Consider the following 27,182-nt stretch of genomic DNA (forward strand, 5'->3'; position numbering starts at 1 on the left):
GATCTCAAAGTAAAATTTTCACTTCCTCTAAATATAGTTAATGCTTTTAAACTTAAAGAGTTTATTCTGTAACTTAATTTCTCTGGAAGTTAAGAGACGGTCCATGTAGCCAGTAACACACTTTGCTAAAGAAAATGAGAAAATGATTTTTGTATTTGGAGAGATGTTGAAGTAAGGAATAAGCATCTAAAAACTCACCAACATTTAAGTCATTACACATTCTTCAATGAAGAGGACTGCCTGCTCTCTTCTTGCACCAACTGGAACATTCAGTGTGCTTTTGGGTTTTGATTGGTTGTGTCTGTGACATTTTTACGCCAGGGGACTTAGATAAGGAAGGTCAGGAGTTAGTGAATACTGCCATAGATGACCTAGCAACGGTAGAGTTAATATTTGGAACTCTTGCAACAGATTTTTGACACCTATTTGTTATAAGTAAGATGAAGCTGTTCTTGGCTTCAAGTTTGGGTTTGCACACTTTAGTGTTTCATGAGGCATGATCCTACAGGAGGTGGTATGCTCTTGCCGTTCTTCGGTCTTCAAACTGACTTACCCTGCCAAGGGGATCTACAGTTTAACTCAGACTCTGAAACATAGTGTAACTTCGCATTTTTCAAATTTACAAATCATTTACCTACTAGGTATTGAACCCTAGGCCTTTGAAGTAGTAGTGTGACACTAACTGTCGGAGCCACATGACAATGTATATTCTCACAGCATCACCATAACTTAACCATTTACTCATCCCCATCTCTTCTTGAGCAGTATTATAACAGGCACATTGATGACTTTATAAGATTTATTCTTCTTCTCACAAGTGAAACCAAATACTCATCAGTATTATTAGCCTCAGGAGATATTATATGGAATAGTCACTTAAGCACTTTGAGAGGATACACATTACCTGAAGGAGAAGCTTTAAAAAGATTTGATGGTCATTTTACAGAACAGCAAAATGATTTTTATTTTTATTTTATTTTTTTCAAATTTTTCAGTGAGACCTTTGTAAAAGCTAGAAGGAATGGCCACTGGGATTTATGGGTATTGTAACCCACACATAATCTGGTTCGTCAGCTGAAGCCTGTTCATTTTTAAGGCTGTGCCTCTGCTGGCATCACTCTGCGTCTTGTAGATTTCGAAACCTCCCTGGTTGCACATTCAGTGTTCATTTAATGTAATGTCTCCCAAAGAAAACACTCCTTTAGTCTATCACCCAAATACAAAGAGGAAGTAATGTCATTCATGTAGCATAAAATTCCCCATGTTTCTTACATACATGAATACATTATAAAGGTGTATACTGTATCCAGACACAATTTTGTGAATCCAGGACTCAGGAATTTCGACTTCTTACTACCAAAGATTGTATTATACTTCAGTGTGCAAGAAAAGAGGACTTAAAACTTTCATTACATAATAGAGACTATTGTAGCAGCCTGAATAATGTTCATAGGTTGAATCTATCAACTTAGTTCTCATCTGGGATAAGGATGTAAATAATAGTTGCTAATAGAATGTGCTCAAAATACACTGACAAAAAATATGAAGCATCCAGAATACATAGATGGATGTCAGTGAAATTTCATCTATGCACATGTGACAACAGGTATATAAATGATTGGCACTGCAATTCTCTGTGACAAGTAGAATGTCAACCAGAGAGTACATTAGTGTTCTTCATTTTATTGTTGTTATCAGGCTTGGTAAGGTATGTAGGATGAGTCACGTGAAACGTTAGACCCTTTTTATGTCCTGAATGGTTACAGATATCGAAATGAAGTTTTCCACAGTTGGTACTATGATGAAGGGCACATAAGGTTATTTGTGGATAATGCTCTGAACTCTTATCAACCCAGATGTTGAAATAAGTATTTTTTCTTATGGAACCATACACTCGTCATAACTGCATTCAGTAGCTCTTGGTAAAACAATTACAGTGATACAGCGCTTGCTAGTACTGTCGTAGAAACCTTTCACAAAGTAGTCTGACAAATGCAGTGAACTTGGAAAGTAATGTGGCCGGAGTGAGCTATTGCGGTATAAACACTGCCCCGCAGAGGTCTCATTCCAGGCTCCATCATTATATGCAGCAAGACAGGCCTAAGCTACTAATACAAAACGTCATTTCCGTACGACATAGGTACAGAATCAGCTATAATTTTACTATATGGAGCTATGGCATATGCTAGCCTCTGGTGCAACAGATTGGGTTTAGGAAAACTCTTTCAAATGTGCATACATTTCCATATTCTTGTGGAAATAGATACAGTTCCATCAGGTAGTTTTCCATTACCATTTCAACAGCATTTGTTTGACACTTGTCATATGCAAGTGACATGTCTAAGTTTGTATCATTGGCCTACATGCTTACCTGAAAGAAATGCTGAAGCAGAAATGGTCTGCTGATAGACAACACAGCTGCTGCTAATACTGCAGTGTCGACAAGTAAACAGTTGAAAGGCTTGATGTGAGGGCGTAGCCTGGCAAGAGTGTGTGTACCACACAATAGCCGATTTCAGCCAACTTGAGAAACTTTCTTGGATCCTTTTGTGAAGAGTTTCAGACTCTAATTAACAATCATTATATCACTGTACTTGTCTTCTTAAGTTCTTTTGGATGCTGTTAAAAAGTATATAATTCTACTTTTAAAACTTATGCTGAAGATTCTATACTACATGCCTCTTAGTGTACTACCATTTGCCGCAAACCTCACTTCGAATCTGGAATCGTTCACACAATAAAAGGGATGTTATGTCTTACGTGACTCACCCTTTATTAGGGGCATGAACAGTAAGAGATGTTGAGCAATTGCTGTGAAGCACATGGAGATGCCGTGTTCTTGTGCGAGACAGTGTTATCAGCACCTGACAGAGTCTGAAAGGGGCCTCATTGTGGTCCTCCATTTGGCCAAATGGCACAGTATCCAAATTTCCGGGTTATTTAAACATGACAGTGGTCCAGTGTTGGGCTGCATGGGAATGTGAGAGCAGGCACACTCATCAAGTTTCCGGTTGACCATGTCTGACCACAAGGGAGTACCACCATATTGTGCACCACATGCAATTAAACCCTTCACATCTGAACTGCCATCTGGGAACAAGTAATGGACTTTCTGCGACATTCTGTGTCATCTCCTACCACTGTATGCAGATAAGCAGCAGTTGGATTAGAAAATTATTACCCCATGCATAGGCTGCTATCAACACCACAACACAAGTCCCTACTTTCAGAGCAGTGCCTTGATTGGACTGCTGATGAATGGTGTCACATTGTGTTCAGCAATGAATTGCATTTGAGCACTGCAACATGTCTGCAGGTGTGGCAGCGGCCTGGGGAGAGATCCCATTCTTCAGTTGTTTTGAGGAGGCACAGTGGTTCTATCCTGGCATTTTGGTGTGGGAAGCCATCAGATATAACTTCACGTCACAGTTGGTGGTGTGAGGAAACACTGATGGCACAACGACATGTCATGGGCATCATGTGCCCTTATATGTTACTTCTGATATGGCAATATTACGGTGCCATTTTCCAACAGGACATTAAACGTCTGTATGGTACTGAGATTCTCTGGTAGCTGGTAAGATTCCCCGATCTGTCCCCAACAGAACATTAGTGGTGCCAGCTCAGACTTAAGCTCTGTCCCAGTGCCAGTATTCAGAGTATCAAGTACCAGTTACAACAGTTGTGGTCCAGCTTGCCTCAGTAGAGGATATAACTGCTTTATGAAACTCCTCTCAACTGAATCAGTACATGGATCCAGGTCAGAAAAGGGGGGAGGGAGGGGTGGCAGTGTCATATTGGTAAGTGGCCTCATACTGATACTGTTGAGTGCTTTTTAAATTTCACTTGATTTTTGTAATCAGTAACAGCCTCTGAACCCATGATGTTCCATTTTTGTTCCTTCAGCTTCTCTGGTTGCTTGACCTTTTTTTGGCAGGCCTACCCATGTAGAAGGCATGGCATGGCATGGCAGGGGAGGGTGCAGTGCTAGTCTCACAGAACTCCAGAGCTACAGCTAGAGTGAGTCTGCAAAAGATTCTATTTACAGGTTACATCAGTAGCACTAATTACTTGCTAATGCAGACATTCAAAATCAATAGCATTTGACTAGCATACCAGAGAAAAAGCATCACATAAACAATTAAGATGGCCACTCATAACAAACAAAGCACACAGCACAGCAGTCGACAGATAACTTAGAAATAGAAGTGAGTCTGGTATTCATAATTTTGAACAGTGTGGTGAATTACTTTTTGCAGTTCATTTCATCTTTCTCTCTTATTAAAAGAAATGAGTAAACAATGTTTTCCAGAAATTTGGTGCACAGGTGTTTCCTCCATAAGTATTTCCTCCTCCTCCATATATCTGTGATAAGTGTAACACTGAGTGTCAAATGCAATTCTTACAGGATACAGTGTCCATGCAGAAATCGATAAAAAAAGCTTTACAGGTCTCTTTCAATCTAAAAAGATTTATTTACTGTCTGGCCAAAACTCACATGTAAGTACAAAAAATTGGAAGACCGTAAGGTACAACATGGTAGTTTGCAGAAATAGTGCAGCTAGTATAGGAATGCATCAAAATACACGACTGTATGTAGAACAATGAGTAATATTTGAAAGCCACAACATTATACATTATCTCATGCTGTAATCACATACGCAAAATACACAGCAATGTTTGTATTCCTTCTGGGTCCCAGCCAGAGAGAAATATATACATGTATATTAGATATGACACACTGCACCAAACAGTTTTTATAACTCTTTCTAACATTCAATTACTGTGATGTGAATAGTGAGCAGGTAGGATATATCAGACAAAATATTTCTTCCGAACTAAAATCTTCCATCACTAGCCTACAGAGATGAATTGTGCTTAACACATAGTTTTAGTGAACAGATCATTGATATCACAATGCAGTCCAGATTTCATTCAAATACAACATAAATGCATCAGGTTGGATTCTTGTAGGAATTCATGTTGAACACAGTCAGTCTTATGAAGAGGCTTCTGAATGCAGTTTAAACTGCATCCCAACTTTTGATGATGATTAGCAAAATTCCATGTATCATGATTGTTGAAGGATTTGGTGAACCTTCTTGTCTTTTCATTGTGGTCCTCATTTGATTTTGTGATTTCAGTCTGATATTTATTCTACAGTGACTGATTTTGCGAGATTTCTTGGACAGTCAACATTGCAGCCACGCAAAACGGCTATATGGTATGACAGCAGTTGCATAGGAATAACTGTCAAGATCCCCTGAAGAAAGAAATACACACACACATTAATTACTGGCTACTACTGTCTGTTCATCTAGATGGTGAACTTTCTCTTATTACACACATGTTACAATTTAAATGTTTCTGAGCAGTATGATCGGTTAATTTTATATACAGTTGTAAAATAATTACCTGCAGACAATCCACAGTGCGAGGAACTTCAATTGCCCTTGACGCAAAGCTTTGTGTCTCCTTGTCACCCTTCTCACATATAACAATAGGTCGGCCTTCTCTTGCCGTTACTTGCTGAAGAGCATTCATGCACTTCTGTAAATCCATAAAGCAGAGTGAACGGAATATTACAAATTTAATCAAATCTGTTATAGTAGAAAGATGCTAACAAGTTCAAATTTTTAACAAGTACAAATTTTATTTATGGACTTGTAAAGAATTTTGTGGGGTGTATTTAATAACAAACATGAGTGCTGATGCTCACAGAATGTACATCTCCAAACTAAATTATGCTCAATTGTGAAACTTTATTCTGTAATTGTACTCATATCATGTTTTATATCCTAGATTGGGTTTTGATTTCAGTATTAAGAACTGACAATATGAGTGGCAGAATATACACACATGATTGTTGTGTTTTTACATGTATTTATTGTGTGGTGTGGACACAGTTTCTGCTTGTTTCAAGTTCAGAACAGTGGCTTTATTTTTATGCATTTGTGCATCTTTGCATTTATCAAATTTTCTAAAAAATGACATGATAGTAGTTGCAATAAATAAAATTGACAACTGTCCCCCTGCTCGCAAGTTAGAACTACTTGAGTAAAAAGCAAAAAAACAAACACTTGATATTACACAAAATTTGCCAGATGATGACTCTGTACTGGCCTATATTATTGTGGCAGCAAATAAGTGTTATGAAGGACTGAGGGACACAGTGAGTCTCTACTGCCAAAACACAATTTGCATCTCCAGAGGATGTTATGTTGCATGATACCCGTGATTTTTGTGTGTATATCGTACTACAACTGATTTGAGTTTTTCCGCTCGACACCAATGTATCAAAAGTTAACAGAAGAAAGTAGAACAGGTACTTGGCTACCCTACCCCACTGCCATCAACAGGCATTAATCATTTCATTTTTGTTCAGCTTGCTTCAAGCCCTGCCCCTCCATATTTTGTGTGACAATTTTGCATTTTGTAGTTTTCTCCTTCAAACATTTCTGCACCTCCGTTATGTATGTATGTCTTATTTAATTTTGAGTTTATCTTGCTTTTATCCCTGATTATAATGATTTCTGACTACTTTTCTTTACAATTTACGAAATGAAAGATCCTAGTAATGTTAATATTTGGATGATTTCTATTTGTGCCTAACTTGGGTACCACCCACAGACAGAAATGTTTTTATTTATTTATTTTTTTTAATATACATTTCTCCTGTTTTTGTCTTGTAAGAGCTATAAGCAAATGAAGAGGACACTTTGTGTTCCTCCTTATAATGACTTACTACAGTACTGTATTCACTCATATTTAAAATTGAGATTTAATGTAAAATGCAGATTGAGTTTAAAATGATTCAAGTATACTATTGTTATTTGTTTTCCCTCGGTTTTCATTACATCTTTCAGTTAGGCTATGTAACTGTTTGAACAGTAATTTACAGGACCAGTAAAAATCACAATCGCAAAATATGTGAGTAGTTAAACACTGATGTAACTGGTACTTCATCTGTTATTGATCTCTGCCTTGAAGTGTATTTTAACAGTGAAATTAATCAATTTTAGATAATATAATGTAATTGGATGTATAAAAAATCGACTCACCAAGCGTCATCAGGACAACACGCGTATAAAAAAAAAGTCTTACTTACGCAAACGTGGTATTCCAATACATTTGGAGAACCTCTGCAATGTTTTTTTATACTTGAGTTGTCTTGCCACCACTTGGTGTGTAGAATTTTTTGAGTATCTAATTACCTTTGAACATTATTTTGTAATTTATAGTCAAACAATGTGTTAATGCATCGCATAGTCTCAGTAGATGCACTTAAAATTAAGATCTGTCTCTAGTAATACTGACTGACATATTTAAGATGAAAACACATTCTGTGAGCTCTGAACTCAATATCTAATATGCATTTTTTATTTCTACTTATGTTTTAGCTGTTCTTAGTGAGTGAAATACTTATATTCAACTTACAATGTATACAGGATCCCTCATAACAATCATTATGACAGGCATCTGTTTATCAACCAGGGCAAGTGGTCCATGTTTCAATTCTCCTGCCATGATCCCTTCACTGTGCATGTAAGTCAGTTCCTTCACTTTCTGTTACAAATGAAAACATTCAAATCACAATCATGAAATAAAAATGTTGGCGGGAAAGGCGAAAGTGCTGGGCAGGACACTTCACTGAAGATAAGAGCTATAAATTACGAAGATTTTTATAGTTAAGTTTTTCCTAGAGAAACATTTAGTAACATGGCAAGAATTAATGCCATTATTTGTACTGTATCCATATATTATAATAAAAATAGCAATGCTCTTTATGAAGTTTACATAATGAGCTCCTCAAATATCATGTTGATTTTTTGTGCAAGGGTCCACACCTACAGTAAACATTTGAAATGTTAAAACAATTCTTCCACCTTTGCCTGTTTCTTCTTTTATTTTGTTCATGAATCTTTCTTTATTTCTATCAAAAGGGAAATTCAACATAGAAAACTAGTAAATTATGAGACAGAATTGCTGGCCAGTGCATACCTTCAGGATGTAAAATAGTGTAGTATTGCCAGTAACACATATAAAAGTAAAAATACATGGCACTATCCTAGCTTTTGGAATTGTGAGTTCCTTCCATGTAGTGTAATATCAAGTACAAACTCACATGCGTTAACAGTGAAGAAATTGAAAAATATGTTTCATAAAGAACACCCACTGGAGAGATCACTGCCCACTGCAAGACTGAACTGCCTACATAGCCTTGGTCACTAACACATGTCTGTGCAGTGGCACTTGTCTCGGAAGTAAGTTTGTTCGAGTCCTGGTAGTAGATGAAATTTTTGTTGCTAGTATTTTGCCAGTGAGGGGAGGAGAAGTGGTAGTGTAAAGGTCCTAATCACCACAATTTGCACCAATATCTTGGATTAAATTCCAAACCTCTTCGGAGTGTATATTGCAAGTGAACATGTGACGCTGTTGAGAGCTATATGGCCATCAGAGGGGGACATTTAGTACGGTGGTCCACTTGGTGCAATTCAAGAGGACTAGACCTTGTAGTGGCATCATGTTTCACTTATCATCATCATCATCATCATCATCATCACCAAACACAGACAATATACTCTTCATGTATCCATTACATTCATCCACACTCTATAAACAGAAAATACAGGTTGGAATATCGACAATATTATGAAAAGGATAGATCACTACTCACTGTAAAGATGACACATTGAGTTGCAGTCAGTCACAACGAAAAGACTTTTACAAAATTAAAATATATGGTTCCATACATCCTTTCAGGTCTCAGACATACATGATGTGTATATGCAAAATGAGGTAATGAATGAAAACTTGCACCAAGGCCAGGATTTGAACCCATGTCTCCTGCTCACTAGGCAGATGATCTAACCACTATGCTACCCTGGCACAGTGACTTTGTTTGCACAGCTGCGTTGACCACCCTTGCATGCCTCCTTCCTCAATTCAAGTTCTCATTCATGCTCAAGTCCCCTTGGTTTTGCCCCTAAACTTCATGAGCATTGCAGAGGCTCTCCAATTGTATTGGAATATCGCCTCAGCATATAACAAAATTGGGTTCCTGCATGAAACCCAGACATAGGTGCCTTTATCAATTACAACTATGTTTCCAGAGACGTTTTCAAGTCTCAAATATCAATGATGTATACATGCAGACTGAAGTGACATATGAAAATTTGTACCTAGGCCTGGATTCGAACCCGGGTCTCCTGGAGCCACATAGTTTAATTTGATTAAAGTGCCTACACCTGAGTTTCAGGCACAATCCCCTGTTGTGTTCCGTACTCCGGTACAGCAGGAGAGCCTCTGCAATGCTGTTAGAGTTTAGCATGAATACCAAGTGGGCTGAGGCATCAATGGGAATTTGGATTTAGGAGGGGGCATGCTGGGGCAGTCGGTGCAGCTGTGCAAAGTCACCGTGTCAGGGTGGCATAGTGGTGAGCGCATCTGCAAAGTGAGCAGGAGGCCCAGGTTTGAATCCCAGCCTTGATACAAATTTTCATTAGTCGCTTCATTCTACATACGTACATCATAGACTATTACGCATTTGAACTTTCGGACAAAGCCTTCTTCAGAAAGGAAAACACACAGATTCATACAAGCAAGCACAGCTCATGCACACATGACTACTATCTTCAACCACTCTGACCAGAATGCAACTATGTCACATCGAATGGGTGCATCAATCCTGAGTAGGGTGGGAATGGCAGAAGGATAGCAGGGTGCAAGAGGGGGAGAGAAATAAATCCTGCCTGCTGGAGCATGCAGGCACTAGATGGTGAAAGGAGAAGTCTGACAGATGCAGTTTCAGGAGGCCATGGGGGGAAATTGAAATAAAGCATGTTATATTCAGCCACATGTGATGCCACGCATTTTGCTCTTGGCCACAGTTTGGATGCCATACTTAATCTGTTTGGACTTCTTTTTCTACGTCTTTTTCTTTTATCAAATTCCCCTCACAACCACTTAACACCTTCATCTGCCCATTTCCTACTCATTTACCACTTCCCTAATTCCTTTCCTGCCATAATGGATCCTTTCTACCTTTCACTGGATCCCATCCCTCCTTTCACAGTGACCTTCACCTTTTCAAATTCTGCCAGTCCCTGTCCCTCACAAACCTGTACTGCAAAAACATATCTACATGGCACAGGCATCCCAGAACCACCTCTGCAAGATACTGGTACTGTGTAGTCTCCACTACACACAGAACATTCCTGCAATTGAAACCTTTGCACTCCAGTACCTGGAAGAGGCATTCCAGACACTCCCTTCAACAGTTATCTAGCCCACTGACATCCTACTGCCTCCTAGGGGCACCACTATCCAGCTACTATCCTACCCACAGTGTTCCTTCTCTTCAGCCTATCATAGCAACCAGAACCTGCCTAGCTGTTGTTTTCAACTTGCCACATCCCCAAAACTCCATACCAACATTCCAATAAATCCAGGGCCAAAACAATCTCAGAACACTGTTATTAATTTTCCACCAAAGTCCTCAGCTCAACAGAAGTTCCAGTCCTATCCAAAGGCTTCACCTTCAGCCCTACTCCCAAAGTTAACCATTTTAGACTTATCAAAGACGTACTGTCCTCCTCCCAAACTTCTTTGCCACCAATCTCTCCAACCAAAGCCAGCCTAATTCCAACATTGAGCGTTGTCTTCTACATGCTCCCCAGAAGTCCACCAACCCAAAAATCTTGGACAGCCCACTGTACCTTGTTATTGTGCTCCCACTGAAAGAATTTTGGCCTCCAACCAATTACCCAAAACTAGCGTCCCACACCAAAGATACCAACCACTTCCTTTACTGACTCTCCACCACCCCCATCCCTTTACTTCCTAGTTCCCTACTTGTCACTGTTGATGACACTTCCCTATACACCAACATCCCTCATGCGCATGGTCTTGCTGCTAAACACTGCCTCTCCCGACTTCCTTCCTCATACACCTTACTAACTTTATCTTAACACACAACTAATTCTCCTCTGAAAGGAAAGTAGACATACAAATCCACGTCACAGCCATGGGCACCTGCATAGCACTTTCCGATGCCAACATGTTTATGGGCCATCTAGAGTAAATCTTCCAAGCCTCCCAAACGTCTGGTCTGGTTCAGGTTCAGTAATGATGTCTTCATAACCTGGACTCATAGCCAAAACACCCTGTCCTAATTTCTTCACAACCTCCCCATCTGCTTCAACTGATCCTCGCAATGCAACTCCTCACATAGTGAAGGGATTGAATGGTGGAGAGGTACATTAACATGAACTGAAAACTACTAGACAAACAAATACACACTTGTATGTGCTCAGTTATATTGTCTTCACACCGTGGCCAGGCAGGACTGTTTTAGCTCTTAAGAACCAAATTACGTAGGTTGAATTAGTATGCTACATTTCTTGATTGTGTGCTCTCCCACTCCTCAATGCTTCGACTACACAGAAAGTGGTTATCTTGATTAATTCAACTAATTTCAAGTCAGTGACTGAAACATAAAAATCACCCATCAAATTTTAATAACAACACTTTTCATTTCAAATTAAATAATGTAAATTTGAGAGGCAAATTCATCAGTTATAAGAAGTTTGAGTGGCCAAGAAAGTCATTGTTACATATCTACATCAGTACACCCATACTTTATTGTGCTTCTTCCCATTCCATTCATGTATGGAACACATGAAGAATGATTGATTGAGCATCTCTGTGCACACTTGAATTAGTCTAATCTTGTCTTCACTATCCCTATGGGAGCTGTGTGCATAGCAGTTTGTAGTACATTCCTAGATTCATCATTTAAAGCTGTTTCTTAAAACTGTGTAAGTAGGCTTTCTATAAGTATCTGCCAGTTCAGGTTCTTCAGCATCTATGTGACACTTTCAGATTGCTCAAACAAACAAATGAACAGTTGTGCTGCCTTTCTCTGTGTACATACAGTATCCCCTTTAGTCCCATGAGTCGCACAAGGGTTTTGTAAGCAGCCCCATTTGTAGACTGATGCACCTATGTGATCATTACATTTCAAATACCTACAAATTGTTAAACCCAGGTATTAGCACGAGTTGAAAGATTCAAATTGTGACTCAGTCTACGTCTCTGTCTTCTTCTGCATACATACCACAAGCCACGGCATGGCAGAGGATGTCTTATAAGCACTACCAGTCATTTTGTTTCGTGTATGACTCGCAAATACAGTGAGGGTGGAAAATGACTGTCTGTATATTGATATTGTAGTCATAGCATAATACACTTTTTTTCCATTTTGTGAAGTTCATAACTTTTCATGTCTGAACATTTAAAGCAAGTTTTGAATGTTCACACTTTGAAACATTATCAGTATCTAATTGAATATCTCTGCAACTTTTCTCGGGCATTATTCATAATAGATAACTGCATCATATACAAAAGTCTGAGGTTACTGTTAATATTGTCTGCAGGGGCATTAATATCCATCATAAACAGCAAGAGCCCCAACATACTTCCTTGGGGGCACCTGAAGTTCCTTCTACATCTGTTAGAGGCTCTCCAAGGTAATGTTGTGTCCTCCTTACCAATAAATTATTAATCCAGTCACAAATTTCACTTACTACACCATATGATCATACTCTTGATAATAAGCACAGGTGTGGCACTGAGTCAGATTCAGAAACCAAGAAATATTACATTTACCTGACTACTCTGATCCATGGGTTTCAATATGTCATGTGATAAAAGTAAAAGTTGGGTTTCGCATGATCATTGTATTTGGAATCCATACTGGCTGCCATGGAAGAGGTTTTTCTGTTTGAAATAGTTCATTTTGTTAATGCTCAGAATATATTCTAAGATCCTACAACCAATTGAAGTCAAGGATGTTGTATAGTAATGTAGTGGGTCACTTCTGCTACTCCTTTTGTACCCGAGTGTGACCTGGCCTTTCTTGCAACTGCTGAGCATGGTTTTTTGTTTAAACTCTGTTACGGACTCCACTGGACCATGGAGCTTTGTTCAGTTTTAGTGATTTCAGCTGTTTCTCAGTGTCACTGATCCTTGCAATGGTATGATAATGAAATTGGGGCAATTCTCATGAATTTTCCTTTGAAAACGAACATTTGAAAATGGAGTTCAGGACTGCATTTGCTTTGCTACCCTCAATTTCAGTTCCTGCCTTGTCCATGAGTGCCTGGACACTAACTTGGTACCACAGTAGTTACTGAAGGCTGCACACATTAATCTATATATATAAAAAAAAGGGCATTACAAAAAGAGTTCCTTCCATGGACAAAACAAAGTTAAAGTTAATTCTCCTGTATCGCTTTGCCTCACCTTACCTGATTACATGAATTTTTGTCCCATTCAATCTTTGCATGTGTTTATCCAATTTTTTTCCATAGTGTTCAATAATATTGTTGTTCCAAAAATGAAAAAAAGATGAATGACAGGAAAAGATCCTTTGAAACACAAAAATGAAGGATGGTACGAGAAATGAAAAGGAAGATAGATTTGTAATCTGAAAGCTGCAAAAAGAAAAGCTATCTTCCATAATGACACTGATCACATAACATAGTGAAATTATGAACATAAAGCTAACAAATAACCACTAAACAGCTACAGTACTGTTGAATGATGTGCATTTATATTCATGAAAACTTAATCTCTCTCAGTAGAAAGTTTGTAAGTACCTTTAAGGATATAAATTCTTGTCATCCACACTGTATTCTTTAACACCCTATGTCTCTTTCCTACATGCATGTAGTTTTACAGATAAGATTTTACATTATCTGTTAAAAGATCTGACTAAAGTAGCAGTTATTCACCTGTGTATTAGTTTCTTATTTTTGCCCAAATATCATTCTCATTAGTAACACTATACCTAATATGATAGCTGTTGTGAACTATATTGTGGTTAGTTTGTACTTACAAGAGCTCCCTCCATACAGGTTGCAAAGTTGTAACCTCGGCCCATAATCAGTAAAGATTTTTGGTGATACAGATCCTTGGCTAGCTCCTTCACTTCATCATCGACTTCCAGAACTTCACGAATCTTTTCATCCAGATGCTTCAGTCCCTCAATGATCTGAAAGAATAATTTCCTTCTTAGAACTATGAAATATAAATAGTGTTACGCTAGGCAAAATTATTGCTTCAGTGAGTAACTTGGGCTTGTGCCAGAATGCTCTGTGCGCTTGCTTACTAGATTTTACTTTGATTGCTGATTGGATTTTACTTATGAAAGCAGTCTCACATTTATTTTCTTGCTGTAGTACATTACAATCACCAATAAAGGCTGGGGGAGAAGAATCGTTTGTCTTGTTTTTTTATGCGAAAATAATGGTCTCCAGTGATGCTTGGGCAAGAACTGTAAAGAAGAGGAACCAAGGTTTTATTTTTAAAAGTATGTATTTATTTTCCCTTTTCCTGTGGAAGAGTTATATGTGTTGTAACTTGAACTGACAAAACAACTTACTTTCTTAGTTTTTTAATAAGCAGTCATTAGTTTAGATATGCAGTTTCAGTAACTGTACTTATCAAAAAGCCATTAATTCATATTAGGGTGGTTATGGGTTTCGGGCTCCTCTTATGCAACAAACTATTTTATGCTTATTGAATATGTAGCATTTCTGGTTTACAAATTTCTTGTGTTAATAGTTATTTTTTAAACTATACCAGTGATGAAAATTCGAAGTTCTGTATGACTATGAGCAGTTGCAGTAAAAGTGTAACCATGCACTGTACACCAAAATACATATATATAATAGAGGGAAACATCCCACGTGGGAAAAATATATCTAAAAACAAAGCTTGAATTTTGTGTGTATGTTTGTGTGTCTATCGACCTGCCAGCATCTTTGTTTTTAGATATAAAATACATATATAGATTAATGAAAAATAATTTTGTGCAGTGCAAGTGAAACTTGTAAATTGTGTGTTGTGTCATAAATGAAATACATTATTCACTATTTGTACTGAAGCTGACTCTGTACTTCAGCCTCAGCTACATCAAAATTGCAGTTTCCTTACTAACATATGACACATTCAGAACTAAAACACTGTGCAAATAATGTATGGGTTGAGAGAGGAGGAGCAGTGGGAAATATGAGGGAACTAGCATAACCTTTGAAAGAACAGGCTCAATCATTAGGCATTAAACACTTTCTGTCAAAACACATTGAGGAATAACTTCCAAAATTAATCAAATATTATATGTATACAGTAGACAACAACAACAACAACAACAACAACAACGACAATAATCATGGTTTGGCATGATGCATAGTTCTGAGTTAGTGAAAAATCTGAGTCAAATTGAGATTTAGGCTATCAGAACTGAATTGCCATTACTGTTATTTGCTGTGAAAAAGATAATTTGTGTCCTGTGAGGCATCTAAGTGTGGTATGCTTTAATGTAACTACCAAATGCCTTTGTTTTATTTAACAAGTACATATTATCAAATAAGTAACATGGAATGATCAAACAATCAACATCATTGGAGCATTTACATTCAGTATTTCAGAAACACTCATTATGCATCACGGTCTAAGTAAGACATGTCTGCGTTAAGCTTCAGTGTAGTGGCACACTTCGTTTCCTGTCTTTTGGTAGATTTTTTTGTAATTTATGTACCAAGATGACGTATTTGCTAATGTAACGTAATTCACAGTATTAACTTAGTACTTGACCGTCCACACATTTACACCTACCTCCGAGCGACGGGCTTGAAGAGAGATTCTGTCCTCACTGAGCACGAGTGCAAAAAGCACAAGCGATATAAACTGCGATGTATATGCCTTTGTGGATGCTACACCAATCTCAGGACCAGCATTGATATGCACACCACAATGTGATTCTCGGCAGATAGAACTTCCTACAGTATTAGTTATACCGACTATAAGGGCTCCACGGTTCTTGCAGTATCTGAGAGCCATCAGTGTGTCTGCTGTTTCACCTGTTACGGGAAAAGAAACAAAGTGTAGTACAGCAAGTTACTTATTCAGGAGAGATTAATTGTAAATTAAAAATTAAACAAATGAAGGTAAATAAAAGATGAACATAATTCCACTTATGAATAAAAGAAAAACAAATATAAAGCTTTTGCTGCCTGAACTCATTCATTCAAACAATGGAAAATCCAGGATAGAATGTAATGATACGAGAGAAGGAAAGTTGCCACTCACCAAAAATATTTGACAGGCCAAGGACTTGGCACGTTGGGGGGGGGGGGGGGCTTTTGCAAGAAATAGAACTTCCAGAATGACATCAAAATGTGTGTAGTCAGTGAGAAAAGGTCAAAGATAGTGCCCAAAAAATTTGTAAATCAAATAAAGTGAAGAATAAACAGATAAAATAGGAAGTGCAACAGAACCAGGAAATTAAGGATGACAGTTTTTATGCTAAAACTGCTATCTGAGAAAAGTGGAAGGGTAACTGCTATTTTTGCAAATAAAATAACCTGGGCCTCAATTACTTCCAACTTTGCTCATCAGATAGGTAAGATGATGATAAATTCAGAATTGGCTACTATTAATGAAATACCATTTTGTGACAGTTGCACTTAATAAAATAATGTGCAGAACTTGACATATGATAAAGAAATGTATAAGAAACTGTGAACAGGATGCAAATGTACACCAGGCATTTAGCCAAGGACTAAAAAAGAGAAGCAAATATGATCAGCAGACAGGAAATTAAATATGCATGGTGGATGCATATGAAACTGAAGGACAATAGACCTCTGACATTTTTTGTATATAAAATTAATTTACCCTCAATTAGTGTGAGGCAGAACACTATTTTCCAACATACGTATCATATTAGATTATGTTGACTTATTAATCATTGAGAGAGTTAATGAATGCTGTGTCTGTTGCAATTCTCAAGATAAATATACCCATGGGTAGTGCCAAATGGCAAGCACTCACAAAGCTGACCTAGCAGTGACCAAGTTATTGTTTCATGAACCCAGAGTTCCCAAGATGAAGGTAGGACAACACGACCTGTTCTCAGCACATGGTGAAACACTATATGTGTTTTCCAGAGATCAGTAATCTTGGCGTAGCTTCATTGAACATGAAGACAATAGGTACCTGTATTTAAAAAGACACAAATAAAAGTAAACTTTTAATAATGAAGCAACCATTGACAAAGAGGTAAAAGGTCATTCAGTTTGAACACAAAACCTCTTTGACTCTGACCACACCCGACCTGTTACACGTTTCTCCAAGTACATGGAAATTTGCCTGATTTGTTTTCTGATTTGCTTGTGGCATTTAAATAAATTTGTGAAGATTTAGAAAAAACCTTGGGGATCACCAACAAACACACCTAACAAACATGAGTTTGTCAATGATTAGTCATCCTGCTGAAGTTCCATCTGTACATATTACTAAATTAAAGTACCCTGCCAAGTTGTTCTTTCTGTATGTGAAGGCTAATCTCAGAAACTGCTGTATGGATTTTGATACACTTTTCATTAATGGATGGGATTCATGAGGAATGTTTGTGTATGTAATTTACTATCACTATGCCAGACAAGCCACCCAGCCATAGATACTTAGTGCTACCCATGGAAAACCAGGGCACGTCACTAGTTAAGCCAAATGAGTTTCAAGCAGTTTATAAAAATTCATGTAAGATTATCAGTTACCCCCTCTGCCTCCATACATTCATAAAGCACTTAAAAGAAATATATGAGCTATCAAGAATGTCTAACATATTTATCTTAGGATATTTGAGTCAAACCTTACAATCCCATCAAGCAAGGGTCCTAAACTCAAGATGTCTATGTGATTATCTTATAAGGTATAATATGTTTTATCTTAATTGTAACAGGGATGTTGTTTGTTGTTCTGATTGATGTACACTGATGGAAAAAAAAAAGTCACCAAGGAGGAGTTGAGCAACGGAACTAAAAGTTGGTAGGCATATTTCTACATCAGAAAAATGATATCTTGTCAAATTTTGCACCAGTTGCACTAGGGTGGCATTAGTAGCGCCACTATGAGAATGCAAATCAGGTTTGCTTTAATGCACACTGTAACGGTCCTGAGCATTAGTTATTCCTGAGATTGGAAAGGTCAGTTGATGTTAATCAAGAATGCCTTAATGGCATCTTTGTTGCATTAATCAACACCTCACTGAGTTTGAATGAGCTCGCGTAAAAGAGCTACGAGATGCTGGATGTTTTTTCTGCGATATTTCATAATGACATGACAGGCCTTAGTACATGACTGCTGGCAGCAGCTTTCATGAGAATGTATGGTCGCAAGAAGACTGGGTTCTGGATATGGCCATGTGGCACTGCCAAGATGGGTGACCATCTTGTCCGGTGTATGGCTTTGATGCATTGTACTGCTTCTGAGCAATAGGAGCAGCAGTCGGTACCACAGTGACACAATGAACTATTAAAAATCAGGTACATCTAGGACAGCTCTGAGCCAGATGCCCTGTAGCATGCATTCCACTGACCCAAACAACCACCATTTGTGACTTCAGTGGTGTGAAGCGAGAGCTCATTGGAGGCCAGGGTGGAGTCTGTTGTGTTGTCTGCTGAATGCTGGTTCTGTCTTGATGCAGTGCCAGTGATGGCCATGTTGGTTAGGAGGAGGCCGGTTGAGGGCCTGCAACCAACCTGTCTGCGTGCTAGACACACTGGATGTACACCTGGAGTTATCATCTGGGTTGCAGTTTTGTATGACAGCAGGAGCACTCTCACAGTCATCCCATGCACCCTGACTGAAAATCTGTACGTCAGTCTGGTGATTCAACCTGTTGTGCTGCCATTTCTAACAGCATTCAAGGGGGTGTTTCCCAATAGGATAACACTCGCCCACATACTGCTGTTGTAACCCAACATGCTTTACAGAGTGTTGGCATGTTGCCTTGGCCTGCTCGATCACCAGATCTGCCTGCAGTCAAGCACGTATGGGATATCATCAGACGGCAACTCCAGCTTCATCCACAAGCAGCATTACTGTACCTGTATTGACCAACCAAGTGCAACACCTGTGGAACTCCACACAAACTGACATTCTGCACCTGTACAACACAACGCAATGCATGCACATTTGCATGCTTGCATTCAACTTTCTGGCAGTTACACTGGTTATTAATGTACCAGTATTCCACATTTGCAGTGGCTTTTCTCACACTTACATTAACGTGTGACCTTGCAATGTTAGTCACTTAAATATGTTACCTAGACAAATGTATTCCCATAATTTCATTAATTTACATTAATTAATTTTTGGTGTTGTGATTTTTTTTGTCAGAGTATTTTAAAAATTCAGAACAGCAGGTTTAGTGAGGACTCTAGAGAGTCAACAAAGTCAGCAGGATCATGGAAAGACTTAATAGGTTTCACTCTAGTTTCCAGTTCACCTACACTGCTGGACATAAAAATTGCAACACCAGGAAATACTAAATAATAAAGTTACTTGTTGTATGTCCACAGAAGGAAAAATACATGATTTAATTTTTTGGTGATTTTGTGGGAAACAAGGTGTGAAATTGAGTAAAAGGGCTGCTGTTTCTAGCAGCAACAATAGCTCTAACCCAGCAGGCCATTTATTGGGTGAGAAATCTGGAGAACATGCTGGCCATAACAATGGTCAAACATTCTCTGTATCAAGTTAGGTCAGGATGGCATGGCCAACATGTGCCCTTCTACTATCTTGTTGAAAGATAACATCACGGAGACCTCAAAGGCGAGGCACGGCCGCTGGTCTTAACACGTCAGAAATGTAATGCTTTCTGTCCAAGTTACCAGCTACATGAACCAGAGTTGACTGTGTTGGACACCCAATGGCCCTGTGCCTCCACGCATGGGTATGTCCATCATGGTGCTGTACACAAAACTGGGACTCATCTGAAAAGATGACATAGTGCCATTCACGTGTCCAGAGTTGCTATTGCATGCACCACGTAGGGCATGCCTCTCTCTGCTGCGTACTTTGGATGGCATCACATCCTCTGTGTCGACTACTTATCTTGTTGCAAATGAGTTAATTTCCTTTCTTAAGGTTTTTTGACGCGGCTGTAACTTCTGTGACGTGGCTGTTTGATCATGGATGACCAAATGAACATTGTGTCTGCCCTCTCAGACACTAGTCATCTTGGGTTGCTGAGATCCTAAACAGCTTTGAGTACAGACTTCCTGAGCCCATCAATCTCATATTCAGACAATTTTCTTGGATCCTGAGCATTGAGTGCAGCATCACTGGTGAACAATAAACCACAGACTCAATAGGCCACAATTACATTGCTGTCTAATTTCAACACATGCTGGTAGATGTTTCTCCTTCTTACATGAGGCATAACATTATCTTCTCATGACCAATCACCATTCAAATGCAATTTCTGAATGAGAAACATGTTGCATAATCTTTCCATATATACAGAAAGTAGATGACATTATGTGTACCTACTGTATGATGGTTGTGCTGAAATACCAATCATTTGGAAGTACAAGCACATACAGTGCGTTTAAAATTAGTTGTGACTCTTGATGTTTGGATCACCAGATACAGTTGCCCAGGTAACACCAATAGTGAGCCAGGTTTTCATACCACGCTGCCAGAGGTTTGGCTGGTAAAGCACCTGTGTTGCCATGTGATGTCAAGTGTTAGATGCATATCTGCATTCATCAACTCTCATTGAAAGTGGTTATTTTCTGACTTTGAAGTGTTCTGCAGCCATCAGGTATTGTTGTAAAGAAGTGTTTTGTTTGGTGTTGCATTAATAACAACAGTGTACCTCATCAGAACATGAGGTTTGCATTAAAAGTTGTCATCCAAGATCACGTTCACCACCTATGAAGATAATGTTCTGCTACAAAATTTTCCTCTGGATTCGACAACAGTAATGGACAATGTGCCAACTGCCCTGTTGTGATTGAAAAAATCTCCAATAATGCAGTGGGTCAGCCATACCAAGAAGATAGTCGAGGAGAGGGATTCATGAAGCACCGAGGTGAGTGTTGAAATAGTATAATATTAAACTAGCAATTGAGGGAAAGACAGGTCAGTAGTTTATGAAAAAGACCATTCTCAATACAAAAATCAATGTGTAATTTCACTTAAGTTGTTGCAAAACCTACAGAAATTCTCGCCTCACCAGCTATCGATTGTCCTTAAAAATTACATTATTTCATTGAAAAAAATCTGAAGTTGCTTGTATATCGGGATAGACAGGGAAGTTTCACATATTAATCGTAAGACAAATTAATCTCCTCTTTCATTTGCCAAAAATCTTGTTTCGATATCTCAGACTGTTTTTGAGATACAAGGGATTTGCGAATATTTCATTCTAGCTTTTTCACCGGGCACATGCGTTTGTGACAGTGTGCTCTTTACATACATTCCATTTTCTCGAGACTGGAGAGAGTGATATCCTTCCAAGTTTAAAGAATAATTCAATATATTAGCTACATTTCATACACAGCAATATATATGACCTAACATGCGCCAAACACAAATCCATAGCGACCCTTATTTTTCACTGTAAACTAAGAATTTCTTGTGGTAGTTTACCTACTATCGAAATATCACAATAACTATTATAATTAACGAAATGATAGCTGGTTCATCATGAAGCTGATGAATTAAATTATAGATGTGCGAAAATTAGAGTTTATTAACGAATAGTTTCTTTAGTCTTTTGAGAAATAACACAGATCGGCCGGCTTGCGTGGTTTGCTGTTCACGCAGTCAAGCAAATCTCACAGGTTCTGCACCAAGTAGGTCTGGCATTATAGTGTGGTCACCTGCTGACGCACTCAGCACACGCTGGCAACTATGCTTCCCTCCACTCGCTGCTTACAGAACTGTCAAAAGTTGCAGCTAATTTTAAACGCACTATAGCGTACGTCATGCAATTTGATGTGAGCTGTATACAGTCTGCATGGTGTTGTCATTTTAGTGGCAAACAGTGTAGTTCATTTGAGCATATTAAAAGTAGTTTCGCATGACTCATGGTCAGAGCTTAAAATTCAAATCTGATGTGATGCTTCAAGTGTCAAACAGTTTACCACACTACCCTGGTTTATCACACTACCCTCGATTTGAAAGACAGGTACATGTCAAAAATGATGTTGAATATCACACAAGCGAAATAGAATGTATAAGCATGTAATTTTTTGCCATTTCTTTAGATTCTAATTCAGTGTTTTGCAAAGACTGTTCTAAGAACCTTGGTTAAAACTGGACCAAAGATCTGAAAATATCTAGTAACAGTGCTGATTCTAAGACCAGGACAACAAATTCAGAATTTGCCACAGGTATCTCAAGAAAACTGTGACAAAGAATTCTGCAGCTACACAGATGGCAGAAAGATGCATATATACCTGCATTAAAAATGTGTATACTGTATGACAACAGTGAGGGAAACTGACGTACAGTAGTTTTACTCTTGTATATACCTGACTGAGAAATGAAGAAGCAGACATCGTCACGGAAGACAGGAGTACTCCTGTCCAAGAAATCTGATGCTAGTTCCACCATAACTGGCAGTTCAGTCAGTTCCTCCAGCAACTGGCGTGTAGCAACAGCGGAATGGTAACTTGTGCCACATCCTATCAGCATCAGTCTTCTGCATCGCCTTATTTCTGGAATATAATCCTGCCAACAAAAACCAATGCCCTTGTAGTAAAAAGTTTGATTAGGCAAGTAACAGAACACAGTTCATTGCCATATTTAGAAGTTGTAATTTTTTAATTATTTATGGAAATTTTGGAAAAATAACAGGAGTAGTGACATATTTCTTTAATGGAAACAACTAGACATTGTGCAACATCTTGAAGCAAACTCCTATACTTGAAAGTAAGTTAAAGTTTAACTGTTGCAGTCACATTTTCTACTAAATTCATTTTAATATTTTGTTAGAAATTGCAGTAGCATGACTCCAAGAAGTACTGTACAGTAAATACTTTAGGCTTATTGGTGACAAATGACAATACTGTAAAATTAAAATCAGCTCAACAAAATATTTGCATTATGCTTTTGCATTTCACCATACTTTATAAAGTTCAGAGGATATTTTTTATCTTTTGAAGGGAAGAAATGTTTATTTTGAAAATAGTTCACAATAAATATAAGAGTCACCGGCTCCTGTAACCGGGATTGCTAACACATGCCTGTGTGGTGGCATACTACTCTGAAGTAAGCCGGTTCAAATCGAAGTGGTGGAAAAATTTTCACTGCCAGTATTAGGTTGGCAAGGGGAGGTGAGCTGTGGTCACATGAAGTTCCTGACTACCACCAGTCTTTATACAAATGCCCTGGATTAAATTCCTAATCTCCTCAGTGTCTCATCAAATGAGGGTGTATGACACTGTTCATGATGCTGATCTGTTTGTCAAATGGGGATGTTAAGTTAGGTGGCACCCTTGTTGCTAGAGGAATAGATTATGGGCCAGCTCCAATTTTATCCTTTCCCTTACCTTTATCCTATAGCTGAGCCCAGCAGTGATAGGATGGCTATGTTGTCAGGATGACAAATGGCTAAGGGTTGAGGCTGGGTGGCAGTCTGAAGAAGAGCCAGGGAGTAGTGACTGTCAAAATCATTAATTTATTTTATACTTGTAGACCAGCACTGTATTAATATGGGAAGGCGATCATGTGTCTCTGCCCCATGGTGAGAAGGCCAGTAGCCAGCCAGCCAGCTGCTAGCGACCATCCAGCTGGCTGCAACACTTGCTTGCACCCTGTACTCGATGCCCAGCATATTGCACAGGACACAGCACTGGTGTCAGTTGTGTGTGCAGATGGACAGGAATTTTGCAGCAGTAGCCTTCTCTACGATGAATAAACGCAGACAGGTAGCCGAGCATGCAATGAAGAGCTGTGCCCACCACAAAGTTGGTAGGTGGTTGCTGTACCCAGGTTGCAACAAATTACCCCCGTGCAGGAGTCCAGCTGCTGCTGGTGTGAGCCAGGAAGGCATGCAGCACCAAGTCTGGAGGGAGGACTCGGTGCAGGAAGGTGGTACTCCAACTGAGTCTCAAACCCGTGGCTACCACTGGTGGCTCCATGTCACTTTCGCATCTGGGCTAACCCCTTCATCCTGATAGACGCTGGGCAGCAAATGAATCTGCTACAAAATTGACAGCTGTTTGTTTGCGAAAGCAGCTCACCTGTTACCCCATTATGCTCCTTTAGTCGTCTACTCGGCAACACCATTGAAACCCCAATGATTGAGAAATCTCTTGCCCGTGTCGAGCATTACCACAGCAATGGCATGTTACACCTAGCAAGCCTAGCCCACCTCACAATAAATCAACATCATTGTTACCTTTGTCCAAATGACGACACTCCATGCTCATCACTTACTCTTCGAGCACATCACCTACAGGTGGCTAATGCAATATTCCACTGCACCTTCTCAAAGATTTTACCCTTAATTCATGACAACTCAAACCCAACACTACATTGCACAAGCATTCAACACAGTCATTCCAAGGCAGAGATGCACACTTCATACTTCATAATAGGTCAAAGGAAGGCAATGGAAAACCATAGCCACTAGGACCCTTCCAAGAGCAGCATTGTAGGATTCCTGTTTTTGTTGTCCTTTAAAGTGATGCAAAAAGTATCAAAGGGAGGATAAAAATTGAATATTTAGTATGTAAACCATCTTAGGCTGCAGCTAAGAACTAGTTGCATGAGATTAGAAAATGTCATATAGGTGAAATAATTTTCAATATCAGAAGCAATGATACAATGTTCATTTCTCCTACTTATATCAGCTAGTTATTAATTTATTTGTCATGTGATGACAGAAGAAAGTATTAGACAACTATTGACAACAAATTTATACATTTCTTCACAAATACATGCAACCTAGTTCTATAACTAATAGCCCAGTCAATGAAAGACCTAAATAGGTTGAATAGGGGGAAAAATTCATGTATTCCAAATTTTCGTATAGTGATAGGAGGGAGTGTTATTAACAACATACTAAACATGCTGCATCCTAGTCAGTGGAGGTTGAGGGGTTTGAAGGTCAATTTTTAAAATTTTTCTTGAGTAACTCTAAAACCACATCTTCTAGCGAAAATGTTACCCAGTACGAAAGTAAACACATTAATTTTTCTACAACAAAGGACCTTTTCCACTTTGCAGAGAATGGAAAGATCACAGATTATTGAAAATAGTGTTTTAACGGATATTTATCATTAAATAAAGTGGGTTAAGACAAGTATTAAATATGTGTACCACATCTAAGTGCAGAAGAGCCGTATTAGGGAATAAATTGTGTTCTTACTGCATTTCCCTCCTGATAGGTCTGTGCATTGAAGAGTGAACAGGCAAGTCACCAAACAATCTGCACCACTACATCACAAAAATCAACTACTGGGTGTTTCACAGTTATACTGACTCCTTAATAGAACACTTTACGAATTAAAGGTGCTGCAGTGTGCATACATGCTCAGTGAGTTTTATTTATCACAAAGTGCCTTAACACTACATGGAAACAGATTTGAGTTACTAGAGATACGAAAGCAAGAAACACAAATGGACAAAAATCTGTGTAAATCCCTGTGCTGTTGCACACTGCTAGAGGGGAAATTGTTAGTTATTCGTCCTGTATAACGGCTGAAGCAATCTTCCAGGAAAGGCAACACAAGTGCTGCTTGCTTTTTCAGTTTATAGGCAGACTATTTCTCCCCAAAATTTGCTGTCCAGTTGTCATATGTGAGTGACAAAATAATTTCACTAAGCTCATGTTTATATAATGGAGTTATTTGCAGTTGTTAAATGAGCTTTTAAAATATGTTCCGATAAATGAAAAACTTTATTTGACAATAATCTGCGATCCACATTTTTCCAAAAGAGTGTTGTCAAGTGTAGAGTAATACAAACCTATTGAGTTTCAAAGAACTCTTTGTCTTACTTGAATATCTAATGGCATCATTTTCATAGAACAACACTTTTCATTTTTTTATGTGATGAAAGTCACAAGAAAAATTCAGAACATCAATGAAATGGTTGAAACTGTTTTCTTTAATCCGCTCCAGAAGGCTCGGTTTCAAACTAGTTACAGCACTTGTAAGGTCACTCTCCACATTCAGGTGACTGTGGTGTGTCATTTTCATGAACTGTGGTGTGTTGTTTCCATGATGGCTACAGTTGGCATAAATTTGTCCCTGACAGTTGCAGTGGGCTAGGCGCAGCAGCTTTGCTCGCCATCCTTGACAAATAGCATAATGGAATTTTGTAAATGTCTTTATGGCAACACAACAGTGTTGTCTAAGTTCTACAGACAACATTGGTTTCACTGCAGCTGTTTGCACTTCATTGTTGAAAGCTGGCAACAGTGCTGCAAGCTGTCTGGGATTTTTCTTACACCGTCTTGATTATAGTGTCGAGATTCCAATCTCAAATAGTTATATGGATGAGAACTGTACAAAGACTTTTAGGGCTTCCTTTGCCTCTCCTGGATAAATAGGAAGGAAACTAGCCCAAAATTCTTCCAGACCCATTTACTGAAACTGTTCTTTAGTGCCCTAATCGCTTTTAAAGTGAGCTGCAGCCTCTTGTATTTCATCAGGAGGTGCATACACATCAGTTGTGAAGGGTGATCTTACTAATTTGCACTGCCAGTTTTCTGAAGACAAATGACACAAATAAAGTTTCTACTCTTCTTGAAGTCATTACATGTGTTCACTGATAATAACTCTCAACTTGCTGATATTGGACTGCTGTCTATCTAAAACTTCGTTGAAATGAGGGAATGACTAAAGTTAGTAATGGAAACATCCAGGAAATACTTCCATCATTGTGACTTTTCCAAGAAAGGCCTCGTGGCATCTTAGGCATCCATTATTTTGATGTTTCTACCTTGTGGTTTCAAATTTAGATTATTCAGGGTTTCAAGTCTGCAAGATATGTTAGAGGAAATATAAAGCCATCATCAGTGAGCGAATGATGAAAATTAGCTTTTCCTTGACTCAAAAGAAATATGGTGAGGTGACAGGAGTGGTGGGATAGTGATATGCACACATACAGATAGCGGCAGGTATAAAAGGGCAGTGCATTGGCAGAGCTGTCATTTGTACTCAGGTGATTCATGTGAAAAGGTTTCTCACTTGATTATGGCTGCACTACAGGAACTAACAGACTTTCAATGTGGAATGCTTGTAGGAGCTAGACAAATGGGACGCTCCGTTTCGAAAATTGTTAGGGATTTCAATATTTCAAGGTCCACA

The 27,182-nt window shown here is 38.6% G+C and overlaps 1 protein-coding gene across 4 annotated transcripts in view; it reads right to left on the minus strand.

Annotated features, from left to right (window-relative positions):
• Window positions 1–4,455: 4,455 nt before the first annotated feature.
• LOC126261483 (glutamine--fructose-6-phosphate aminotransferase [isomerizing] 1-like) overlaps window positions 4,456–27,182 on the minus strand; it is a 162,073-nt gene continuing 139,346 nt past the window's right edge. For all 4 annotated transcript variants that reach the window (XM_049958548.1, XM_049958547.1, XM_049958545.1 and 1 more), the window contains 6 exons: window positions 22,395–22,593; window positions 15,682–15,926; window positions 13,901–14,056; window positions 7,438–7,566; window positions 5,416–5,550; window positions 4,456–5,263 (listed from right to left, as the gene is read on the minus strand). In XM_049958548.1, the coding sequence (XP_049814505.1) occupies window positions 5,153–5,263; window positions 5,416–5,550; window positions 7,438–7,566; window positions 13,901–14,056; window positions 15,682–15,926; window positions 22,395–22,593 (975 nt within the window). In that variant the 3' untranslated portion in view covers window positions 4,456–5,152. The remainder of the gene's footprint in view (window positions 5,264–5,415; window positions 5,551–7,437; window positions 7,567–13,900; window positions 14,057–15,681; window positions 15,927–22,394; window positions 22,594–27,182) is intronic.

This window comes from Schistocerca nitens, chromosome 1 (assembly GCF_023898315.1).
Source record: "Schistocerca nitens isolate TAMUIC-IGC-003100 chromosome 1, iqSchNite1.1, whole genome shotgun sequence".
Taxonomy (NCBI): domain Eukaryota; kingdom Metazoa; phylum Arthropoda; class Insecta; order Orthoptera; family Acrididae; genus Schistocerca; species Schistocerca nitens.